This window comes from Rhincodon typus, chromosome 24 (genome assembly GCF_021869965.1).
Source record: "Rhincodon typus isolate 14 chromosome 24, sRhiTyp1.1, whole genome shotgun sequence".
NCBI classification, from domain to species: domain Eukaryota; kingdom Metazoa; phylum Chordata; class Chondrichthyes; order Orectolobiformes; family Rhincodontidae; genus Rhincodon; species Rhincodon typus.
Window position 1 is genome coordinate 36,730,771 of NC_063355.1, and position 25,855 is coordinate 36,756,625.

General features: G+C 42.6%; 1 protein-coding gene across 1 annotated transcript in view; it reads left to right on the plus strand.

The window, feature by feature from the left end:
• Positions 1 to 25,855, plus strand: part of LOC125486002 (unconventional myosin-XVIIIb-like) — a 280,703-nt gene that overhangs the window by 34,665 nt on the left and 220,183 nt on the right. Inside the window, exons 10-11 of the mRNA XM_048611748.1 lie at positions 3,457 to 3,520; positions 5,679 to 5,823. Of these exons, the coding sequence (XP_048467705.1) occupies positions 3,457 to 3,520; positions 5,679 to 5,823 (209 nt within the window). The remainder of the gene's footprint in view (positions 1 to 3,456; positions 3,521 to 5,678; positions 5,824 to 25,855) is intronic.

The window sequence follows — 25,855 nt, forward strand, 5'->3', positions numbered from 1 at the left end:
TGTTTATACAGGTATCGCCGTGTTTATACAGGTATCGCCGTGTTTATATAGTTATGGTCATGTTTATACAGTTATGGTCATGCACAACTGAAGTTGTCAAAAACTGACAGCACAACAAGAAAGACATGAGCAAACATTATTGCTTTCAAGAAGGCAAATAGTATACTGACCCTTACTGAGATCTGAGAAGATCTGAGTTCAGAACTAGGCTGTGCGCAAATTGGTTTCTTGTTATATTCTGCTGTGAGGCTTCAGAACCAATCACAAATCTTCCATCCAGTACAGACAGAATGGGCCAAATGGCCTCCTTCTGCAACACAGCAAGGTTGTCACCCTGATAGTCTAAGGGGCTGTTCAGTGGTCTGTGGTGGAGATGGACCATGATAAGTCTCTGTAGAAGAGGCTGTTATCTTATGTACCAGGTCAGTTTAATGACAGCTCAGCAACTGTATATATGTGTTACACTAGCTCTCAGGCAGATTGCCTATTGCTAAACAGAGATTGAGATGCCACATTTATCTCCTTGCAGTTCAACAGCTACCTGCTCCAAACACAGCTTCTTGAGGGGTGGCACAATGGCTCAGTGGCTCAGTGGTTAGCAGTTAGCTGCCTCACACTGCTGCCTCACAGCACCAGGGACCCGGGTTCGATTCCACCCTCGGGCGACTGTCTGTGTGGAGTTTGCACGTTCTCCCCGTGTCTGTGTGGGTTTCCTCCGGGTGCTCTGGTTTCCTCCCATAGTCCAAAGATGTGCAGGCTAGGTGGATTGGCCATGCTAAATTACTCATAGTGCCCAGGGATGTTTAGGTTAGGTGGGTTAGATATGGGAAATGCAGGGATAGGGGAATGGGTCTGGGTGGGATGTTCTTCGGAGGGGCAGTGTGGACTTGTTGGGCCGATGGCCTGTTTCCACACTGTAGGGATTCTGTGATTCAACTGCCTGAAGCCTAATACTCCATTTACCAGAGAATGGGTAGAGCTTCAGTTTGGCCCATAGATTAACCCTTTCATATCCATCCCCTCAAATACAATATTTCCTACATGACGACACCAATGAGTATAAAACGCTTTGGGGATTTCCTCGGGACATGAAAGGAGCAACATCAGTTTACTAAAATCTTCAGTTGTGTTTCCACTGCAGTCGTTTGTTGGTTCATATTTGTTCGTATTTTGAGAGTAAAATTGAGATTGAACCATGGATATTGCTGATATTCTAAAATGGAGAGACAGGATTGTGCAGTGATAGACCACAAGGTAGCAGTATGAGGCAGCTCTGTCTGAAATAAAAACTACCGTTCTTGCCATGAACTTAATGAGGAATACAACAGGCTGAGGTGGAGACTTGCTGCTTTGTGTTGGTGTTATGCTTACATAGAGTTATTTCTATACCTTTCTCTTTATTTAATCACACACCGATCAAAATTATTTCGAAACACGACTCTTTGTTTAAACACACACACACAGAATGTTGCGACCAAATCCCTTCAATGTGTTGTCCCTGTTGTCAGTCCCTAATGCAGATGTTTGGTGTCACTCCTAGTGCCCATGTCCCACACCCAGGTCCCACCGTGTGGTTTACAGCCCCTCCCTACCCCTCCCCAGTTACCAACTCGCTCAACAGATGCCCCTCCCCCCAAATGATTCAAGGTGCAATACTTGGTCTCCCTGCTTATGTCTGAGGCCAAGTCATAACTTTCACAATGTTTTTGACTCCATTAGAGGCTACTCACCACTTAATTGTAAGTTACTAAGGGCCACATCTGTAATGCCACCCAGCCCCGTCCTGTGCCAGCTCATCAGCTGCTGTAACCCTCATATAGTGCCCCGTTACCTGTTGACTATTCCAGTGCCCTGCTGCCCAGCCTGTCACATTCTTCCCTCCACAAGCTTCTTTTGTATGTCTGCTCAAGGGATCTAGGTGTAGCTGGGAAGGTCAGCAATGACTGCCCATCTTTAATCATCCATGAAGGGGTGGTAGTCAGCTGCTTTCTGGAAACATGGCGCCGTTTGAGCTGTGAGAAACCAGAAAAAAATTGTGAATGGCATTTGCTTATTTCAAAATGGGCCTCCAGTACATTCATTTCCAATTATTTTTTTCCATCTCAAAGAGGGAGTTCTGGGCTGAAACAGTAAAGGAATGCTGATATGGTTCCAAGTTGCGATGGCATCCTGGCTTGAAAGGAACTTTCAGGTTCCCAAACATAATACAAAGCAAATATGCTACAAGATTAGGCATAGAGACTCTGCAAATATGAGTTGAATTCCCAGCTTGGATTCAGTCGATCTGAAATAAAGCATTAGAATTATTTAAGGGTGGTCACCAAAGAATTGGTTTGTTGTAAAAATCCAGCTGGCACAGTAATATCCTTCAGGAAAGTGATCAGCCATCTGACCTTTCTGTGTTTCCAGAACTGTTGCTGACTCTTCTACCCTCTGAGGTGATCCACCCTGCCACTTGACTTGAGGCCATCATAAACTCTACTACCTGTTGTTGTTGTTTCACACCAGATCCAATTCACCTGTCATTCCTTGTAGTCATTCATCTATGTTGGCTTCTGGTCAATCCATGCCTGGATTTTAAAATTCTTATTCTCGTTTTCAAGTCCCTCTCTGGCCTCACCCCTCCTTATCTCCGTAATCTCTTCCAGCCCAACAACTCTGGGTGATCTCTGGCCTTTTGCTCCACCACTGGCAACCATGCCTACAGCTGCATGAGCTTCCCTTCCTAAACATCTCCACCTCTCTTTCTTCCTCAAAGACATTCCTATCATCTTGACAGGTTTTTCAACATTATGAGAGGACTGAAGAGAGCAGATAGGGAGAAGCTGTTCTTGCTGGTAAAAGGAACAAGGGCACTGGGGCACAGACTTAATGTGATGTATGAACAAAGCCAGGGTGACATGAGAAAAAATTGTTTATCGCACGGTGTATAGTTAGGGTCTGGAATGCACTGCCTGGAAGTGTGGGGAGGGAGATTCAACTGGAACATTCAAGTGGACATTGGATGGTCGTTCAGATAGAAATAGTGTGCAGGAGTGTGGGGAGAAAGCAGGAGATTGGCCCTGGGTAATGACGCCCTTTTGAAGATGGGCCAAATGGCCTCTGTCTGCACCATTACAATTCCATGACTTTGTGACACCTGCCCTAAGGTCACTTTATGTGACTTGGTGGAAAATAATGCTTCGTAATGCTCCTGCGCAACAAATTGCAGATGTGCTTTACCATGTTGAAGACGCTAATTAAATGCAGGCTGATGTTATTGCTCTTCCACCTCCTGCACCAGTAGATGGTTGATCTACTCCAGTAGATGGAAGTGAAGTTGGGCAACCAAGTGACTGAGTGAGCTTATCATTCATTAGACTGACCTACTGGTGTGGCAGGATGACTGGCATTGATGCCCTGGTTCTGTGGGCAGTAACCCCATCAATGATTGTGCGTTGTGTTTTTTTTTAACAGGACTGAGCTACATTTGCACCAAATGGCAGACAGCCATATATTTGGAATTTTACCATTGGCAAAGGTAAGTGAAGCTAAGGGCTGCATTGTGGCTCAGAGGGAGCAGCGGAAGGTGGGTTCTTCTGATGCCTTTGGTAGACTTGTACCAGCGACCGTGTAATGGTTCAGGCAGAGGTATGTAACACTGGTACCAGGCAGCATGAAGTAAGGGCCACAGTCAGGAAACCTTCCAGGCACACAGGAAGGCATTTCAGGATCAAAAGTTCCTATGACCCCCACTTATTTTATGTTGCAATTTTGATCTTGCCCTTTTAACTTTCATCTCTTATTAATACTTTAGATGGGCACATTTCAAATGATCCTCATGATGACCCATTCAAAATATTCATTGAAGATATTCAAAAGGAATTTGTGGGGAACAAGATGTTTGTCTAATTTATTGAGGGAGGAATGATGTATTCATCCTATAATATTGTCAGTGTTGACACGTCTTGACATTTGTTTTAATCTTTCACACGTTACGTTCGCCACTGGCAAAACCTCCATTTATTGCCCATCCCCTAACTGGTGGCTTCTTAAACAGCTGTAGTCATTGGCAAGACCGGTATTTATGTAGGGACCTGCCTGTCCCTAATTACTCAGGGGAAGATGATACCGAGCCATCTTGTTTACCTGCTACAGCTATTGGGCTGTGCGTTACACCCACAAAGCTGTGAGGGAGAGAATTCTAGGATGTTGATGCAGTGATGGTGAAGGAACAGTGATAGATTTCCCGCACAGGATGGTGAATGGCTGGGAGAGGAACCTGCAGGTTACGGTGTTTCCATGTACCTGCTGCCCTTGTGTTTTGTAGGGGTAGCGTTGTAAGTTTGGAGAGTACTGTTGAAGAAGTGTTGTGAGAGTGCAGCAAACAGATGGGGAATGCTGTGCATCAATAGTAACGGAAGGGAATGTTGGAGGTGTTTGATTGATTGCTTTGGGGTTGTACATGGGGTTGCTTTGCCCTGGATGGTTTCTTGAATGCTACTGAATCTACACTCATCATGTTGGCTGAATTAATGTTGTGTAGGCAATTTACAGGCAAATATCATTTAAAAAAAAGCAGCAAAAGGAGTTTCATCGGTCCAACTGAATTTTTAACATCCTCGACTTTCATATTGACGAGCATTATGGGTCTCGTCAAGAGAGAAACCCTTTAGCAAGATAACAACAAATGCAGGTATCCATTGTCTGTGGTTGCTGCAGCTCAGATGCTAAGTCCAGAGGGAACCCAATGTCTTGTGGTTGCAAGTCTACTTTCAGCCTCAGCAATCAGTCTATGCATCCTTTCTGGGTGGCATACTGGGGGCCTAGAAGAAGGGTCTAGACCTGAAACGTCAGCTTTCCTGCTCCTCTGATGCTGCTTGGCCTGCTGTGTTCATTCAGCTTTACACCTTGTTGTCTCTGTATTGCAGAGACCCAGTGCATTGTATAAGAATAGTCTGTAAATAAACGAGTTTTCTGAGAGTCGGACAAAAGTCATTCTTGGGTAAGGGAGACACCTGGATGTAGCACACTAAGAGTGGAAGATGATACATTCTAAAGGAACAGTATCTCTCTGGTGAAGTATAGCAATGTGGGTCCCAAACCTCATGGCAGCCTCACCCATGAGGGCTGATCAACAAAGAGTTTGTATCAGTAAAGGCAGATCAAACCTTTATTTCCTCCTTGATTTATTTCATTGCTCACTCCCCTGTTCAAATATTAATGTTGTTCTGTGTGCCTTGGCTCTTCAACTGCAGTCCAATTGGCTTTGAGAACCAACTACAAAATGGAACTTGGCATTGTTTGTGACACATTTTTCATCTTGTCTTTTATGATAACTCAACACATTGAAGCAAAGGAGCTCCTTGTCCCTCTGTAGGTGGATTTATCAATTATAGACATATGGAAGACCATAAGGCAAACGGGCAGAAGTAGGCCATTCAGCCCATTAAGTCTGCTGCACCATTCAATGATGTCAAGGCTGATCTGATAATCTTCATTTCCACTTTGCTGTCTTTGCCCCTTGATTCCCTTTCTGAATAAAAGCATGGAAATTAATGAATGTGGAGATTGTACCAAAAAGTGCTTTTCTATTATTCATGTCTATTCACATTTGACGAGGAGAATGTAGACCATTCTTTACCCTGTATCTGGTATCAAACGATGATGAAGACGATGTTCACTTTCTTATGTCTCAGGGAGAAGAGAGGCAGAGAGCATCGTCGGCGTTCAGCAGACTACAGGCAGCGATGGAGACACTGGGATTCACAGCACAAGAGCAAATGGCCATTTGGCATGTACTGGCAGCCATCTACCACCTTGGAGCTGCTGGGGCATGTAAAGGTAATGCCATCCAGGCACTGTGGGGCATGTAAAGGTAATGCCATCCAGGCACTGTGGGGGATGTAAAGGTAATGCCATCCGGGCACTGTGGGGGATGTAAAGGTAATGCCATCCGGACACTGTAGGGGATGTAAAGGTAATGCCATCCGGGCACTGTGGAGCTCTGGAGGAAGATCTTAATCTGCTCCTTGTCAATGGAAAAACATGGACTTTTGCGCTTTCCCATAATTTCCAAATAGTTTTATTGAGATCTTCTGGCATGTCAATCTCATATATAGAGTGTAGATCGTAAAATTTATCTTTTAAGTTGTTGAAACAAAATTTGAAACATTAATTGCAAAAAATTTTAGGAATCCCATAAGACACAGAAGATGTAGGAGCAGATAGGCCATTCAGCCCGTCGACTCTGCTCGGTCATTCAAAGGGGTCATGGCTGATCTGATAATCCTCAACTCCACTTTCCTGTCTTCTCCCCAACAACCCTTGATTCCTCCCTGATTAAAAGATCTGTCTATCTCAACCTTGAATATGCTTAAAAATCCAGCTTCAACAGCCCTCTAAGGTAAAGAATTCCACAGATTCATTACTCCCTGAGAGAAGAAATTCCTCCTTGCCTTTGTTTTAAATGTATGACTCCATATTCTGAGATTATGCTGTCTGGTCCTAGACTCTCCCACAAGGGAAAACTGCCTCTGCACATCTACATTTTCAAGTCCCTTAAGAGTCTTACATGTTTTGATGAGGCCTCCTTCCTTTCTTCTGAACCTCTGGGAGCACAGACACAATCTCTGCTCATGCTCCCGATCAACCGAGTGGGCCTCCTCTGGATTACCTCCAATGCAAATATTTCTTTCCTTTGGTAAAAGGACCAAAACCCTTCTACAATATTCCTTTGGTGGGCTGACTTGCATAATTTTAACATGTTCCGTCTGTTTTGATATTCCATTCCCTTTGAAATAGAGAACTGCACTTGAATGCTTTAAAATCCGCAGTACCTATAAGCCTCCCATTCGACCTGGATGGGAGTGATGGTATTTGATTGGTTTGTCTGATGAGTCCTGGAGACTGCCGTTCTTACCTTTAACAGTTACTGCACATTACACCAGTTGGGTTTACTGTTCGAACTGCCTCATGATCGTATATTTTTGTCCCTGTTATGGACTGAAATTTAATGTGTTGACTTCCAATGACTGTGGGCAATAGTTTGGACATGCCTGTGACCTTGAACATCTATTGGGGGGGAGGGGGTGTCCGCGCTCTTGTCAGAATTGGAAAAGATGGCCACTGATCACCAGCCAAAGTTACAGCACAAGCTCTGGGTAAGAAATTCAAGGCTTGTGCCTCAAGCGTTGATTTGAGTGACTATGTTGATGCATATTAATGCATAAACAATGCATAGTGGGTCTCCCAAATTATTCTTTAAGTCCCTTTAAACTAAGCATCCTGTACACTGTTGGCTTGTCTTGTGAAGGTGGATCTATTATCCAGACTGAGGTACAATTGGTAACTATTTACCGAGCCAACACTCCTCAGACTGAGCACTTTTTCACTGTAAACATGTTTTAGAGTTACCTTTGGGTTTCTTCACAATTTTTACAATTAAGCAACTTGTTTCTATGGCTCAGACACCCTACTCACATGTCAATCAGTCTGTTGCATTGAAATAGGCTGAAAGCTTTCAAAAACACTTGTAGCTCAGGTTGTGGATGAGGTTGTTGAGTTGTTTGCTGAGCCCGTAGGGTTGGTTTGCAGATGTTTCGTCACCATACTAGGTAACATCATCAATGCACTTCCGATGAAAAGTTGTTGGTCTGTCCCTCTTGTTAATTATGTGGGTCTGGTCTGATGTGATGGGTGGCCTCATTTCCGGTTCTGCTTCGTCGTGATTGGTATATGGAGTTCCAGATTGAGTGCCAGACATCTAGGAGATCCTGTACATGTCTTTGGTTGGCTTGTCCTAGGATGGTTATGTTGTCCCAGTCGAATTGGTGGCCTTCTTTGTCAGAATGTATGGAAATGAGTGATAGTCGGTCATGTCTCTTGGTAGCTAGTTAGTGCTCGTGTAACCTGATGATGTTACCTAGCAGGGTGACGAGACATCTGCAAACCAACCTACCAGCTTGGTGAACAAGTCAACAACCTCACTGAAATAGGCTCTTTGGATGAGATGGTACATGGGGTATATAGGTATCCATGGGCTTAGTGATACTGGCCAGAACTGGACCATAGGAGTAATCGTAGGAACATAGGAATGGGAGTAGGCCATTCCGTCCATCCAGCCTGTCCTGCAATTCTAGATCATGGCTGATGTATCTCCTCGATGCAATTTCCCTGCATTATTCATGTTCCTCGATATCATTAGTTATCAGGAACTTATTGATTTCCTGCTCAATGATTGAGCTTCCAAGATCATCAGGGCTTTGTTCTTTCTGCCTTTCATCTTTCATCTTTGAAGAGGGAACAATTCATAAACTTCTCTGATCTTAACACCAGACCTACCCTTCTCCCCACTCAAAACATGTAAGAACAGGAATAAGGACATATTAAGACCTTGTATCCACCCTCTGATGTCATTAAATCTCTACAGTGTGGAAGCAGGCCCTTTGGCCCATTGAGTCCACACTGGCCCTCCAAAGACCATCCCACCCAATCCCTGTAACTCCAAATTTTCCATGGCTAATCCACCTAACCTCTATGTCCCTGGATGCAGTGTAGGCTAGTGTCTCAGAAAGGCTTTCATGTTAGTTTGCAGAAAGGCTGAGTAACTGGTCCCAATAACTGTTGCAATAATGGTGGCAGTTCTTGGAAGCACAGGTAGCAAGTTCTGACCACAGGATAGCGAAGGGATTCTGTCCTTCTGGGAAACGGTGGCAACTGTGCTGTGGACAATGCGTGGTGTATGAGTGGAAGTGACACAAGCAATTGAAATGGAGATATGACATTGAAAGGAAAATTGGAAAGTTCGGAGTCATTTCTTTGTTCTGACAGAGCATGGCAGATGGTGTTGAGCATTTGAAAATCTCTCTGGATGGTTAGAAAGTCCCACAAGTCAAATGATGTGGATGTATAAAATATGGATATATGTGATAAATCTGTGCAGTGACTTGCACTGCAGAGTTTTAAATTTATGTAAAGGAGTAAACATTACCATTCACAATAAACAAATGTACAATCTGGACTTTCAGGCTAATTTAATATATCTTTAATTATCATTAATGCACATCTTTTGATGATGAGAGTGCAAACAAATTAAACCAGGGCCCTGGAGTAATGCAAGTTATGGGACCATGCATGTAATACGCGAAACTACAACATAGATATATGTGACCTCTATTCTGAAATACAGCTGGCCTGCCTTTGCATGTACGGGGATGCTGGTATGTATATTCATTTCCTGACAACATTTTATATCCTGAGCTTCAGTAACAATGATTCAGCAGATATGACTTGGCATTGATTGTAGTAAGGGTATCAGTGCAACTACAGATGGCCCTAACTTTGCTTCAGCTCATATTTTCACAAAGAAATGCAGTGCTCGAATACACAGGGTAAATTACACTGCCTGAGTCCCTATTAATGACCACGAAGCTGTCATTTCATTGGCAGGTCATAAATATAACTACGTGTTTTATAGTCAGAAATTTATTATTAATGCTGCAGTGACAGCAGTTAATAATGAACACAACTTATGAATATTACATTTCATATTTAATTTCCTATTTCATCAGTGTAACCTGAAATGTACAGGTTTGCAATGAAGTTTAATTTGGTTGAATCACTTGTTGGGAGGTGATGTTTCTGAGAGTGAGGGCCTGAAAGGGTAATGCTGGGGATTGCATGAAGCACCAATCATTGAGATAATATTATATGGAATTGGGCAGAGAGAAAGTTTTGGATCTTGAAGGATTAAAACTGAGCATTGAAGTTTCCTTCTTGGTTTCAATAACAATGTCTATCATACCAACATTACTCATACTTAGTTGCTATGGTGCAAGAAACCACACCTTCTTTAAGGCAAGAACCTTTCCTCTACCACATGGGACCAACCAGGCCCTGTAGTTCCCGGAAAGATGCAGCAAATCCACCAAATGGACCTTTTCACCCAAATGAGTTGTGGCAAGGATCCATCATTCCAATGTGATCATGTTCTGGTTCTTTGGGTCTAAATAAAAATTCAGGTCAGACGTCGTAGCAATTGATGACCTATGCTTAGTACTGTGCATGTATGGTAAAGCTACAAAGCAAATGGTCCGAGCTGTAGAATTCTAACACGTGATAGCACAGTAATGCATTTTTCGTTCAAACTCTGAATGGAGAGGGTGGTAGCAGAGTTCACTGAGACAGCACAGATTACCTGAGAAGCTCATCTTTACATTCATTAAACTCTACCTCAACAGGGACAAGTGTTGTCTGCAGGATACAAACCAAAAGAACTGCGGATGCTGTAAATCAGAAACAAAAACAAAGTTGCTGGAAAAGCTCAGCAGGTCTGGCAGCATCTGTGAAGGAAAAAAACAAAGTTAATGTTTCGGGTCTAGTGACCCTTCCTCAGGATGTTTGTCCACTGTGGAGTGTCTAGAATTCAACAGCGCTCCACACATCCTGAAAATCGCTGGAAATATGTTCTGAAAGGGTAAATTTAAAAGAATAACGTAAAGTCCAGGATAGGTCCATGTTTCACCGATGCTATGACAGACTGTTTTACAGCGGGGCCTCAGTGTAGGTCTGTAGGAATAGCATTACTGTATAGTCTGTGGCAATATAGTCAGTATGTCATACTGAACCATCCAAAATCGAGGAGGCTGTTTAATTTTTTTCCGAAACATAATTTTAGACACAAAATGATTGGCTTTCAAATCAGAAGTTTATTCACCACTCCAGCTCCGTCCAGCTTACTGCTCTTTTCATCATCAACAAATTTCAGTGCAAAGTGCACAGTGTGAACCATCAATAAATCCACTGATACTCGTCATTTTTATGACCAATCCACCCTCTCCATTCAGAGTTTGAACTAAAATGCATTACTGTTGCTGAGAAAATCCCTTGAGACTGGTTTTATGCAACAGCGTTGTAATAAACAACAGGGTACTTCACCTGGGGCTGCAATGATTATGTTATTTCCTGTTAGATAAGAACTAGACATGAATAATGAAAGATCGTTTACTACAGCTCACTGTTATTTACAAACATTTAAAAACATTGCAGCCACATCGTGTCCGGGGAAGATAAGCCTAGGAGGCTATTTTGTTACAAAAAGCAATTAGCATGTCATGCTTCAAGAGGTTCGCATTAAGGTGGAGTCTGAGACCTTTATACCCTCAGGCCACATGCTAGTGATTTATCATGAACATATCCCTTAAATATGCATTGCATATTAGCCATGAGACATGACACAACAACAATGGGGGCTCAGTGTTTAGTACTACGATTTCATTGTGTCAGGGTTCTGGGTTCAATTCCAGACTCAGGTGACATTCTCTGTGCGTCTGTGCAAGTTTCCTCCCACAGTCCAAAGATGTGCAGGTCAGGTGGATTGATCATTGTAAATTGCCTGCAGCGTTTAGGTGGGATAGCCATGGGAAATGCAGGGTTACAGGGATGGGGGCAGAGTGGGTCTGGGTACGGTGCTCTATGGAGGGCCATTGTGGGCTTAATGGGCTGAATGGTCTGCTTCCACTGTGTAAGCATTCTATGAATATTGTGCAGTTGATTTGTATTTACTCTATACTTGGTAATTGTTAAGGAAAACTTAGATTTTTAGATTCCGAGGGCTAAGTGATATTTTCAGACCAGAAGTAGAAGACCAGTTATAATTTTATATGGAGTGATCCTTCTGCACCTTAGAGTCTAAAGTCAGTAGGATCCCTGTCGGTATGTGTGTAAACAGGAGACAGTGTTAATAAAAACATTCTAAAAAGGCCTTGGGGATGAGACAGTGTAAGACAGACACTGATAAAGGAAGTGACAAAAAAATTCAGCTGAAGCAGACCTGTCCTTGCATTGCTGGAATATATCTATCATTAAAAATCAAGTTAGATTACAAGATTTTTATGCAATGCATGTTAGGGTTAAATTGAGATGCATCAACAATGAAGCTGAGTAATGGAGATTGATGTCTCGTTTATTATTTGCACAATTGATTACAATTGATTCTCTCCAGTTAATTATTTAAACAAGCTAGCATTACAATTAAATAAGATGTAATGATTCCAGAATGTTCTTGTATCATCAATATGTTGGACATGCCGCAGCATTTCTTAGACTTTTTTTAATCTTTGTTTGTTCATAGGATGAGGGTGTCGCTGCTAGGCAGCATTTATTGCCTAGAGGGACAGTTAAAGGTCAACCACATCTCTGTGGGTCTGGAGTCACATGTAAACCAGACCAGGAAAGGATGGCAGTTTCTTTCCCTAAAGGACATTAGTGAGCCAGTTGGGTTGTTTTTCCCCAACAATTGGCAATGGATTTATGATCATCATTAGATTCTTAATTCCAGAAATCTATTGAATTCAAATTTCACCATCTGCCATGGTGGGATTTGAACCCAGGTTCCCCCAAACATTGTCTGGATCTTTGGATTAATAGTCCACTGATAAAGCCATTAGGCTATCACCTCCCCTAATGTTGAGCTGAAGTTTAAGAAACATTAAAGGATGTGAATGAATACTTGGGACAACACAGAACAAACTCACCGCTGAAATCCCCTTTGCTGATGTCCTTTCCTGACACAGCACTGTTTATGGGAAGAGAGAGAAACGACAATTTTAGAAGCAGGACACATTTGCTGAATAGATACTCTGAGCCAGTGAATCATTGCAGGGGACCAGCAGGGGTTGTGAAATAAAGTTACTGTCTCCTCTCATCTATTAGCTGTGTGTTCTTACTGTGTGTATTCTCGGTAAATTAAGTTTCAATAGTATCTTACCTCTTCCCTGATTAGTTAGTCATTGTTGGTGGGGTAGGGGAGAGGTCTTTAATTTGCAAAAAAAATCAAAAGAACTGTGGATGCTGGGAATCAGAAACAAAACCAGAAATTGCTGGAAAAAAAAAACTCAGCAGGTCTGGCAGTATCTGTGGAGAGAAAGCAAAGTTAATGTACTGTTCTGAAGAAAGGTCACTGGATCCGAAACATTAACTCTGCTTTCTTGTCACGGATGCTGCCGGATCTGCTGAGTTTCTCCGGCAACTTGTTTTTGCTCTAATTTTTGTTTTAATTGAACGTGAGAAGTAAAACCAAAACAAGGCAGTGTGATTACTTCAAGTAATTGACAGTAATTGAGTACAAACTGTGCTGGTGCGTGAATTAATTGTTTCAGAGCTTTATTGGGACTGGAGGTGATGTGACACTGAAAGAATAAAATGAGTTCAAGAGAATGGATTGAAGTGCTCTCCAGGTACATGTGTCTATAAATATATCTTCAGCAAATCACACTGGGAGTTTATGCCAATATTCCATCAGCCGGTTCCCATAAGTTAGAGACTATCATCTTCCAGCAAACTGGAACTCCATCTTGCCACTCTCCATACGGACTGAAACATTATTACTTGGCACATGACTGCAATGCGATAGTGAATGTGGCACCTGAGATATATAGTCACAAGACAATTAATTCCTAGCTCTTTACAAAGAAGAGCACAATATTACTGGTCAGCTCAGTTTGTTAAGGATTCGTGTGTGGGGCAGAATGATGTGAATTGCCCTGCAGCAGCAGTGATGGACCATCAAGGTCTTTGATCATAGATCATAGAATATCTACAATGCAGAAGCAAGCCATTTGCTCATTGAGTCCACACTGCCCCTCTGCAGAGCATCCCACCTGGACACAGCCCTGTAACCCTTCATTTCCCATGGCTAACCCACCTAGCCAGCACATTTCTGGACACTATGAAGCAATTTAGCAAGGCCAATCCACCTAACTTGCACATCTTTGGACTGTGAGAGGGAACCTGAGCACCCAGAGGAAATCAACGCAGTCAGTCACCTGAGGGTGGAATCAAACCCGGGTCCCTGGTGCTGTGAGGCAGCAGTGCTAACCACTGAGCCACCCTACGGCCATTCTATAATTCTTTGCATCGTGAGTTTGTCACAGAGCCATGGTCCTCAAGCTATATCACCACTTGCCTCTCTTCAACAGAGAGAGATGCCAACAGCCCCAGATGGACTGGAGCTAATTATTTTACCCAGTATCACAGTGCAGACAGCATATCCAGGGGTCTCTGAGTCAGCAGAGATGGTATTATTTCCTCATTTTGATCCCATCCTGCACGCTCTGTTGGATCACCTCTGGGATGGACAGGGTTTCTCTAAACAGTTTGAGAACCAGAGAGACCTGTACTTTAAGTAACATTTGGTATCTCTGTTGAGTGGGAAAGCTGATTTTATGTTATAAGATCCATTGAATGTGGAGGCTGGTGGGTGGGAAGCTGAAATTAAGAGGAACCCTATCCAGGTTATGGTAATTTAAAACACCTTTTACTTTATTTTCAAGGTCCATTTTGTTATGGGGTGCAGGGTGTGGGGACTACATTCTATACAATTCCATCTTGGGAGATTACAGCCCAATGGTCTCAATGTGGACTTTACCAGTTTCAAAATCTCCCCACCCCCGGCCTCATCCCATGACCAACCCTCCCTGTTATCTCTGCCTCCTTGACCTGTCCGTCTTCTCTCCCACTTTTCCGCTCCTCCCATCCCACTGACCAATCCTGACCACTGCCTGCCTGCACTCACCTATCACCATCCCACCTACCTTCCCCAGCCCCACCCCTCCTCTCTCAATTTATTTCAGAGCTCCCTTCCCCCTCCTCCATTTCTGAAGAAGGGTCCCAACCCGAAACATCAACTTTCCTGCTCCTCTGATGCTGCCTGGCCTGCTGTGTTCATCCAGCTCCACACTGTGTTACCTCTGACTCCAGAATCGGCAGTTCTTACTATCTCTGATTCTATACGATTATTATACTTCTGGCGTCTATCAAAATGATTTAAAACACATTCATGCTAAAGTATTTGTTGTCACACTTCCTCAAGGCCCATATATATGTTCATGTATCATTAATTGCTGATGGGTTAGGGTTAATTAATTGTATCATTAATTACTGATGGAGGAACTAATGAGAGCATTTGTTTTGAAACACTTTTTGGAGGATTTCCCTGACATTTTGTGTGACTTGGGCTGAGGGATAACTTGGATTAAACTCTGGCTCAGCAGCCTTCGGTGATGCCCAGGTGGAAAGCTACTTTCCTGTTTTGTAATTTGGATTTTTTGCAAACCACTTCCTGGACCAATTGTTTTAGCTCTTTTAGGATTATATAAAAAAAAATTGGCTAGGGGATTTTTCCTCAGGGAAGATTATATTGATATGCACGTTGACACACCAACCAAGGACATGCATAATGTATGATGTGATTATGCATAGAGTTTAGATCTTCAATGCACAACAAGGCTGTTTAACCAGGGAAAGGGCATTTTTTTGCTTCATCTCCCTCGCCTTTGGATTTATTTTCCGTATAATTAAACTGACGCATCAGATTCAATCATAATCTAAAGTTTATCAAATTGAAACTTTCCTCTGATTTCCAGTGAGTTTAACTGGTCAGTGGTTGGGTCAGATAGGCTAGATACGAAAATAACAATTTCATGTCATAATGCCAAACCCTCTGCTAAGGCAAAACCTAAATTTAGGCAAGTGTCTGACTGTAAATGAGGATTCAGATTGTTTGCCATCCTAGTCAAACCCCAGCTGAGTTTCCAAAGTGTGTAATGTCCATCATAAAATGCAGTCTATTTTCACTGTCATATCATAGTATCTCCTGCCTCAGCTACTAAAACCCTTGACTACGCCTATAGACTCCCACATTCCCAGCCCACCTCCCTTGCTCCACAAACTCGGTTTCTCGTTGTGGATAGTGCAGAAGGATGTTGCAGGTTACAGAGGGACATAGATAAGCTGCAGAGCTGGGCTGAGAGGTGGCAAATGGAGTTTAATGGGGAAAAGTGTGAGGTGATTGACTTTGGAAGGAGTAACAGGAATACAGAGTACTGGGCTAATGGTAAGATTCTTGGTAGTGTGGATGAGCAGAAAGATCTCGGTGTCCATGTGCATAGATCACTGAAAGTTGCCACCCAGATTGATAGCGTTATTAAGAAGACGTACGGTATGTTAGGTTTTATTGGTAGAGGGATTGAGTTTCGGAGCCATGAGGTCATGTTGCAGCTGTACAAAACTCTGGTGCGGCCGCACTTGGAGTATTGCGTACAGTTCTGGTCACCGCATTATAGGAAGGATGTGGAAGGATTGGAAAGGGTGCAGAGGAGATTTACCAGGATGTTGCCTGGTATGGAGGGAAGGTCTTATGAGGAAAGGCTGAGGGTCTTGAGGCTGTTTTCGTTAGAGAGAAGAAGGTTAAGAGGTGACTTGATAGAGACATACAAGATGATCAGAGGATTAGATAGGGTGGACAGTGGGAGCCTTTTTCCTCGGATGGTGATGGCTAGCACGAGGGGACATAGCTTTAAATTGAGGGGTGATAGATATAGGACAGCTGTCAGAGGTAGGTTCTTTACTCAGAGTAGTAAGGGCGTGGAATGCCCTGCCTGCAAAAATAGTAGACTCGCCCACTTTAAGGGCATTTAAATGGTCATTGGATAAACATATGGATGATAATGGAATAGTTTAGGTTAGATGGGCTTCAGATTGGTTTCACAGGTCGGCGCAACATCGAGGGCTGAAGGGCCTGTACTGCGCTGTAATGTTCTATGTTCTATGTTCTATCCAGTATCTATTGCTGATCAGCTCTCATCCCCATCCTTGCTGTCTGCCTTAGACTGCATGTCTTCCCTGCTATCTCCAATTTAAAATTCCTAACCTCGTGTTTAAGTCTGCCTCTGGCCTTCCCCATACCTCTGCCTGTGATAACCTGTAGGCCTAAAACATCCTGTGTACTGGAGGAACAAGTGGCATTCTGGAGCCATCAGCTCCAACTTCCATGTTGAGAGTTGTCACCATCCAGTGGGAGAATAGGAAACTGCATATAATTAAGACAAGAATAGATAGTAATGAGATGTTAATACATGTAAGTGGACCCCTCACTCGGGAGATTCTCGCCTTGCCTTTCAGACCTTGGGTGGGAAATTAGCTTGTTTTTATTTTTTGACATTTTGTTATAGTTTGCCAATGGACTCACATTGCCTACATCATTCAAGGGGTGGGAAAATATTGCCCACAATATGAAGACCACTACAATTCTGAAATTAACCCATCCCAGAAATAGAGAAGGTTTGAGCCACCCAGAGAATGAGACAGTCATTGTAATGTACTCAAGCTCTACCTTGCTTCTATTTTTATAGTTGGTCACTTAAGTTTCTGGTCACTGATATCCCGCAGGGTGAAGTGAATGCAATTGCATTAATATTATTGATGTTGCTGTCCACTGCCCTAGGTCCTCATATCGCCGTATCAGTGCAATACAATTCCAGTTCAGTGCCTGATGTTTCTCTGAGGTACATTGCAGTCCATTCACATAAGAGGCAGCTTCACTTGAGACACAATTATTTGGCATCATAGAAATCCTGCATTTCCATTGGTGCCTTTAAGAGCAACTCTACTTCTGTCATGTCTTCGCAATTTTACATGTTTTAAACAGGTGCTTTTGTTGACTTACTGTCTCTCTTATTGGAAGACCAAGAACAGGTTGTAGTTATAGGATTTACAATGCAGAAACAGCCCATTTGATAGTTAGGAAGGCAGTAACATACCGGGAATGTCACTAGACTGAGCATTGCAGGCTATTGCTCTGCAGACATGGGTTCAAATCACCCCATGGCTGCTGGTGCCATCTGAATTCATTGTATATATCCACAACATGAAGCTAGCCTCAATAATAGTAACCTTGACAATTATCATTGTTTGTTGTAAGTACCCATTGAGTTCAGTAATGGAGAGAGAAATCTGCCATCTTTACCTGGTCTGGTTCTATCTGACTACAGACCCACAGCAATGTACTTGGCTCATAATCTGCTTTCTGAAATGCCCCTAGCCAAGCATTCCATTTAAGGGCAATGAGGGATGGATAACAAATGCTGACCTTGCCCATATCCCATGAAAGAATGAAGAACAATCTATATGGAGGTTTCTTCCATTCTGTCTATCTTTTCACCTTGCATCCTTCCTCAATATCAGCTGCTGATTTGCTTTTGTTGAAGACCAGTTTCAGCCCTCTCTATGTAAAGAAATGACTTCTTAACACATTATTTGATCTGTTGGTGGCTATTGCATTTTTTTAGCCTAAATGTTCTGGCCTCACCCACAAATGGAATACTTTCTCTACATCCATCCTTCTGAACCACTCAATAATTTAAAAGATAGCTTCCAATTGGTTTCCTTTCGATTGCCAGACCCATATCACCATCCCTTCTTCCAAACCCCTCATTTTTAAGTGCATTATAGAAAGACAATAGAAACTGGGGTTGCTGTCCTTAGAGAAGCAATGTTTAAGAGCAGATTTGACAATGATATGCAAAATCTTTAAAGCTTTTGAGGTAATGAATAAAAAGATTTCAGTGGCCGATGGGTCAGTAACCAGAGGGCACTGATTTAAGATGATTGGTAAAAGGACCAGAGGTGACATGAGGGTTTTTCTCTTACTCAGTGAGTTTAATGGTCTGGGATGTGTTGCTTTCTAAACGTGGTGAAGCAGATTCAGTCACAACTTTCCAAAGGCACTTGGGTTTATTTTATTGGAATGATTTGAGACACGGTTGTAATTCAGTGTCATGATGAACAAACCATTCAATGGCTTCAATTGAGACATTGTGAATAGTTCTGATGGTTCTATTGGGGCTGGAGCTCAATAATGACCTGATTCAGACCACAGGCATGTTTCTTCTTGTATTCCCACTTGTCAGATCCATGACCCATATCCATCTTGGCCAGTCCTCCAGGTGGTCAGGTTGTCCAGACTTTCTGTGTAAAGTTGAAACTGGGAACGTCTCCACTTGGATGAGTTATCAGGTTTGGTCAGTGATGATTGTGATTTATGGGGAGAGGTGGGACTGCCATCAATCTGCAGGATGTGACGTGTGTTCCAGGATGTCAGATTGTCATGTGAGTGTGTTTTTTTTTGGCGGTTCTACACCAATTGGTTGTAAGCCATGTTCTTTGAGGAGATAACAAGGTGTAGAGCTGGATGAACACAGCAGGCCAAGCAGCATCAGAGGAGCAGGAAAGCTGACGTTTCGGGCCTAGACCCTTCTTCAGAAAAGAATTCTTTTTGGATGAAGGGTCCAGACCTGAAACGTCAGCCTTCCTGCTCCTCTGATGCTGCTTGGCCTGCTGTGTTCATCCAGCTCCACACCTTGTTATCTCAGATTCTCCAGCATCGGCAGTTCCCACTATCTCTTCTTTGAGGAGGTTGCTTTCTGTGTGGATATCTGAAGCCACTCAAATTGTGTTAGCCTCAACATCCCAGAAACAATCCTCATGATTTCCCCGAGGTGAATATCTAACATGTTAGCCTTGCAGCTCCTCAGCCAGGTGATGTAGCTGTACTCTGCTGTAGGGCAGACCAGAGTCAGGGAAGTAGGGGATAGTGCATCAGTTCTGCAGCTCCTTGTTACGATTTGCTGGAGTAGTGCACTGGAAATCAGGCACAACTGTTGCCAGAATTGTTGCTAAAGTTTAAAAATACCCAAAATTCCACAATTTATTTGATTTTGAGACCCAGTCACCAATTAATTTCTTGCTGCCAGCAAAAGCTGCATCTCTACATCCCCACAGCTTCAAATTGTCTGCAGCTTACTCCAATTGTTGCTTGTTCAGACATTTATTTACACAGTGCCTGGTATGGGGGTCAGGCTACCTGCTTTCCAAATTACAGTCACCCTTTCAAACACTGGTTTTTAAAATAGCCTTTTCTCTTTTCAGTTCCCAATTTAAAAAGATAGCACAAAATGAAAAAGAAATGCTCCTTACCAGCTAGTACCCAACACAGCAGTCTTCATATGGCTCTATTCAATTATGTTTGCCAACTGGAAATCCTGTGTGTAATACTGAAGGGAAAGTGACCGAATCTTGGCTCCAATATTTAAAATGGAACGGATTTAGATAAATGTTCGTAAAGCAAAAACTTACAGAGCCAAGAGAAAAAAAAGAGGTGGTGGGGGTGGGCGGAGGGGTTTGCGCATGGGATTGTTGGAAAACTGGAACAGACACAATGGGCCAAATGGTATCCTTCAGTGCTGTTTCCTTCCTTAAAGCTGTGATTTAATATGATGTTTCATTGCCAGATTTTTCATATCTGTGGTCATGTTTGAGTTTGTTTTATTATAAATTTCTTTATATTTCTTAATTATTAATTATGCTGATATAGTGTATAATTGCTGAACTGAGTTGTATTTTTCATTACTATTTTACAGTTTGGTCATGTCACTCACTGTAAACCTTTCTGTTCACTTGGTGATATCATTGTCAAATGTCAAAGGTTTATCAAGTGGTATGTGTTCATGTAGGGAGGGTCGTTGGTAGGACCTGGCTCAGTCAAAGTGGACCCCAGCATCTTAGAGCCCACAGAAGCCCAAGACTGAGAGAAATTTCAAGGAGAGGAGTGGAACACTCCAATTTAGTGGCTCAGATCCTTCGTTCTTGTATAATGTTGCAGGGATATTGTTAAACTTGAGAGGGTGCAGAAAAGATTTACAAGGATGTTGCTGGGGTTGGATGGTTTGAGCTATAGGGAGAGGATGAATTGGGTGGGGCTATTTTCCCTGGAGTGTAGGACGGGGTGAGGCTGAGGCTTAGGTTTATAAAATCATGAGGGGCATGGATAGGGTGAATGGCCAAGGTCTTTTTCCCCAGGGTGGGGAATTCCAAAATGAGATGACGTAGGTTTAAGGTGAGAGGGATAAGATTTAAAAGGGAACTAAGGGGTGACTTTTTCACACAGAAGGTGGTGCGTGTATGGAATGAGCTGCCAGAGGAAGTGGTGGAGGCTGGTACAATTACAACATTTAAAAGACATCTGGATGGGTATATGAATAGGAATTGTTTAGAGGGATATGGGCCAAATGCTGGCAAATGGGACGAGGTCAGATTGGGATGTCTGGTCTGCATGGATGAGTTGGACCAAAGGGTCTGTTTCTGTGACTCTATAATTAGTTTTTGTGGCTTTGCTTATGGGATAATTATTAGCCAAGACACCTGGGGAATTCCGTTAAAGAAAAGGGCAGCAGTGGGAGCTTTAATGGCTGAAAAGCTGTGTCACTAATATTTCCAAGGAGTGTGTGACTTTCCAGGGCAAGTAACCTTTCTTTTGTCCGTCAATTATTGTTGAAGAGCCTCCATGCAGAACGATGTCAAATTCTATCAGATGACACAAGGCAGAGGGAAAGACCAGAGTAAATCGCATCTCTGATCATGGTTTGTGTAGCGCAATTGCATTGATATTATTGATGTTGCTGTCCAGTGCTCTGTGTCTCGTCGTTCTGTCTTATCAGTGCAGCGCAGTTCCAGCTGACTACCTTCAGTCTATCGGCTTCACATTATGAAGTCGTTATATAAAAGGCACCTGGATTTCCTCAGCTGAAGCATCAAGACAATTCAGAAACTAGATGTGTGACTTGAAAGGAGAGCTGTGCTCCTGTGATGTCCTCGCAATCATTAATTGGTAAAAAAGAGAGCGACATTTCATGCTTTACATGACACTGCTATTGGAATGTTGAGAGAGGAGGATAAGAGGGATCTTTTTTGTATACATGTTGCTGCATGATTTACCACAGAGACAGAAGGCTGAAGTTTTAATCATCCCTTGGGGATGTACTCGGGTGGGCTTGGTTAATTACCCACTTAGCTGAAAGTATTGCAAGTTCCCAATGCTTAGATGACAGTGTTAGATTTTCAAAGGGAGGGCAGGAGAGGGGAATCAGAAACCTGCATGCCTCCAATTAATTGCTTGTTGAGCTTATTAGGATTATGGAAGTAATCGTTAGCAGTTTTCATATGAGACATGGAACAGTGAGGGTGTAGGACACATTTGAACATAGCCGTCGCAGACAAGATGGGGAGTCATTAGTGCTCCTGACTGCAGACTTATCATGATTTAACAGGGAAGAGTGTATTGATAATTGTGCCTCACTGTTTTACAAGTTGTTACAACAGAAATGTATAAAATCCCAGCGAGGTCATCCTAGTGACCAATTTGCCTGACTGTCTGTTGCTCAGGGCAAAAGCAATTTTCACCAGGTTTTGACATTTACAGAAAAAAAAGGCTATTTATTGTAAGACACAACTATAACAAGAGCAGTAAAAATACATTTCCAAGCTGCTACTAAAAAACATAAGCTGTACTACTTCAAAAACCCCAAATACGCAAACACACACAATCATGATTATGACAGACAAAAGACAAATGGTTTAACAGGTATTCTATGATAGGTGGAGAAGAATATAGACAGGGTAAACAAAAGTCCGAAGATCAAAAGGCCAGATTTCAAGGGTGAGCTAAATAGTCTCACATTGCTTTTTTGTGATTCTTAGCCCTTGTCACAACTCACCGGGATATGGAAATTAGGGCCACTATTCTCAAAGTCTTCACTAATGTGAAAAGTTTAATTCAACTATCCAAAGTCTCCAATTTATTTGATTGACAAATACGCATTAAAGAAAAACACTCACCAAGTTTCTTTATTCAACAAGTTTATTGCAAGCAAATTGGATTTAACCAATGCCAATTATGGTATATGAATTGCTAACTTATGACTCTATAACTTAAACTCTATCCCTTCTTTAAAATTGTCCCATTTGCAAACAGACGGACATATAAAGACAGACAGGACAAGCTTATTGAGAGTAGATAAAAAGAAAAAAGACACAGGAGAACGCAGTTCAATAGCACCAGTCTTGAGCACAGGAGCTGATAAATTATTTCTTCTAGATTCTTCCAATTTGTTTTCATTCTTTGCTGTTGACACAAGGTTGTTTGCACAACGAAGCTCTCTTTCCTACACTGGTTGACAATTCGTCCTTTCACTGTATTGGAAGGCATCTTCTTCCTCCTTCCTCAGAGAAAGCAGAGTGGAAAACAGCTAGCTGTTCCTGGAATCTTTCTAGTATCTCCATGCAGGAGAAAGTGGTTTGCAGGTTAAGCGGTTCTCTGCTGCACTGACCCTGCACAAACCATGGTCACCTGTACAGGAGCCAATCAGAACATTGTTGTCAAGCAGTTTTTCCTTAGTTCAGAACTCATCAGCTCCACAGTGAATGTTTTCGCTCTCACTTTTCCAGAGGAAAGTGATATAATATACAATTCACAGTGTGCCCCAGTGAACATAATTTTCAAAACTGCAGCATCTCTTTAGACAGTCTACTTGGTTTAGAGCAATATCTTTCTTTTTTGGACCACAAACCAAAAATGAAGGTAATGAAAAGATGTGATCCTTATACACAAATGATGCTTTGTTGTCTTCAAGGTGACCATTGTTCTTCAATGTAATGTTTGACCAGGTAGACATAAGTTTTTTCTGGTTAGAATTCTTTCTTCTAATGTTTCATAGTTTTTCTGCCTTTTCTCCATGGACAGAGAGAGAGGGAGAGAGAGAGAGAGAGTGCAGAGGGAGAGATGAATGCTTACTATCTGCACTTTCTGGATGTTTCTCTTCTCTGCTGCCCTGGCACTTGCAGCTTTCTATTTTAACTTTCTGCAGCTCAGCCTATCAAAGGACTATCATCGGGTAGAATTTCCTCAACTCAGAAAACTCTTGATGTCACTCACACTTGAATTCTCCCGCTCACTGTCTCAACAAGCAATATGATACTTCACAGCTGGAAAAAAAAATGCAGCATTTGATTTTCAAGTTGCACAGCTCTCCTGATATTTTAGTTATAATAGTCCAACTTCCATTTTAGCTTATAGTCCCAAAAGAAGAAAAACGTGGCAGTCTGTTACGAAGTGAAAAAAATTGCATATCAAGAGTGATTTAACCTTAGCTCCTCATGCAGTGGCACAGTGTTGTCATTTTCACTTGTGGCTTTTTCCAATATTTTGGTATCTATTCAAAACATGGATCTCTTTCCTCTGGAAAGGAACATCTGCTGACTGTACTGAAGACTATTATCTTTCTGCTCTCAGTGAGTAATCACTTCCTCTGTGTTTTACAGCTTCTTTCTCCCAGTAGCAGGAAATCATTACTTTCTGTGAGAGTAACGTCTAATTACTTTGCATTTTAGCAAACCATAGTTTTGACCCGTATCGTGCACTAATTGGCAACATCAATTGCCGACACTACAACCATGAACATATTTCAAAAGCGGGTTGTGAATTATTCTGGGATATGTTAGGGATGTGAAAGGTGCTATCTAGTTACAAGTTCTTAGTACCTTTGTACTACGTTCTAATCAGGGCGGAGTTGTTTTGAGCAAGGCAGTGAGCAGCCTGGAGGCATTGGCAGACCAGAACGAAAGGAAGAACAATTTTGAGCTGGGTCAGACCCATTTCTCTAAATTGATTTGATTTATTATTGTCACATGTACCAAGATATGGTGAAAAATTTTGTTTTGCACCCTATCCAGGCAAATCATACCTTACAAAAGTACATCAGGATAATAGAACAGAAAGCAGAATATAGTGTTTGAGAGATAGTAGGAACTGCAGATGCTGGAGACTCTGAGATAAAAAGGTGTAGAGCTGGATGAACACAGCAGGCCAAACAGCATCATAGGAGCAGGAAGGCTGATGTTTCGGGCCTAGAGAAGGGTCTAGGCCTGAAATGTCAGCCTTCCTGCTCCTCTGATGCTGCTTGGCCTGCTGTGTTCATCCAGCTGTACACCTTGTTATCGCAGAATATAGTGTTACAGCTACAGAGAAGGTGCAGACAAAGATCAACTCTAATATTTGAGAGGACTGTTCATAAGTCTGATAACAGCAGGGAAGAAGCTGTTCTTGAATCTGTTGGTACATGTTTTCAAATTTTTGTATCTTCTTCCTGATGGAAGAGGGTGGAAGAGAGTATAATCGGGGTGGGAGGGGTCTTTGATTATGTTGGCTGCTTTCCCGAGGCAGTGGGAAGTATAGACAGAGTAGTGGAAGGAAGGCTGGTTTACATGATGGACTGGGCTGCGTTCACAACTCTCTGTAATTTCTTGGCCAGAGCAGTTGCCATATCAAGCTGTGAAACATCTGGATAGGATGCTTTCTATGGTGTATCTATAAAATTTGTTAAGAGTCATTGTGGACATGCTGAATTTCCTCAGCCTCCTGAGGAAGTAGAGGTGTCGGTGTGCTTTCTTGACCGTAGCATTTATGTGGATGGACCAGGACAGATTGTTGGTGATATTTACTCCTGGGAAGTTCTCGACCTTCTCCACCCCAGCACCGTTGATACAGACAGGGGCGTGTCCTTCACTCCACTTCCTGAAGTCAATGACCAGCTCCTTTGTTTTGCTGACATTGAGGGAGAGATTGTTGTCTTTACACTAAGCCACTAAGCTGTCTATCTCTTTCTTGTATTCTGTATCATCATTGTTTGAGATCCGACCCACTGTGGTGGTGTTATCAGCAAATTTGTAAATGGAGTTAGAGCTGAATTTGGCCACACAGCTGTGAGTGTATAAGGGGTATAGTAAGGGGCTGTGTGCACACCCTTGCAGGGCACCAATATTGAGGATTATTGTGGAAGAGGTGTTGTCCCCTATCCTTACTGATTTGTGGTCTGCAAGTCAGGAAATCAAGGAAGCAGTTGCGGGGTCGTGGCGGGGTGGGGGGATGGTGCTCGGTGTGGGAAGCTGGGTCTTAGGTCTCAGAGCTTGGAGATGAGTACAGTTGGAATTATGGTGTTGAAGGCGAGTCCAAAGTCAATAAATACATAGGTGCCCTTTTTATTCAGATGTTCCAGGGATGAGTATAAGGCCAGAGAGATTGTGATGGTAGACAAGTTATACTGGATCGAGGTAGTAAGAACAGCCGAAGCTGGAGTCAGAGATAAGACAGTGTGGAGCTGGATGAACACAGCTGGCCAGGCAGCATCAGAGGAGCAGGAAAGCT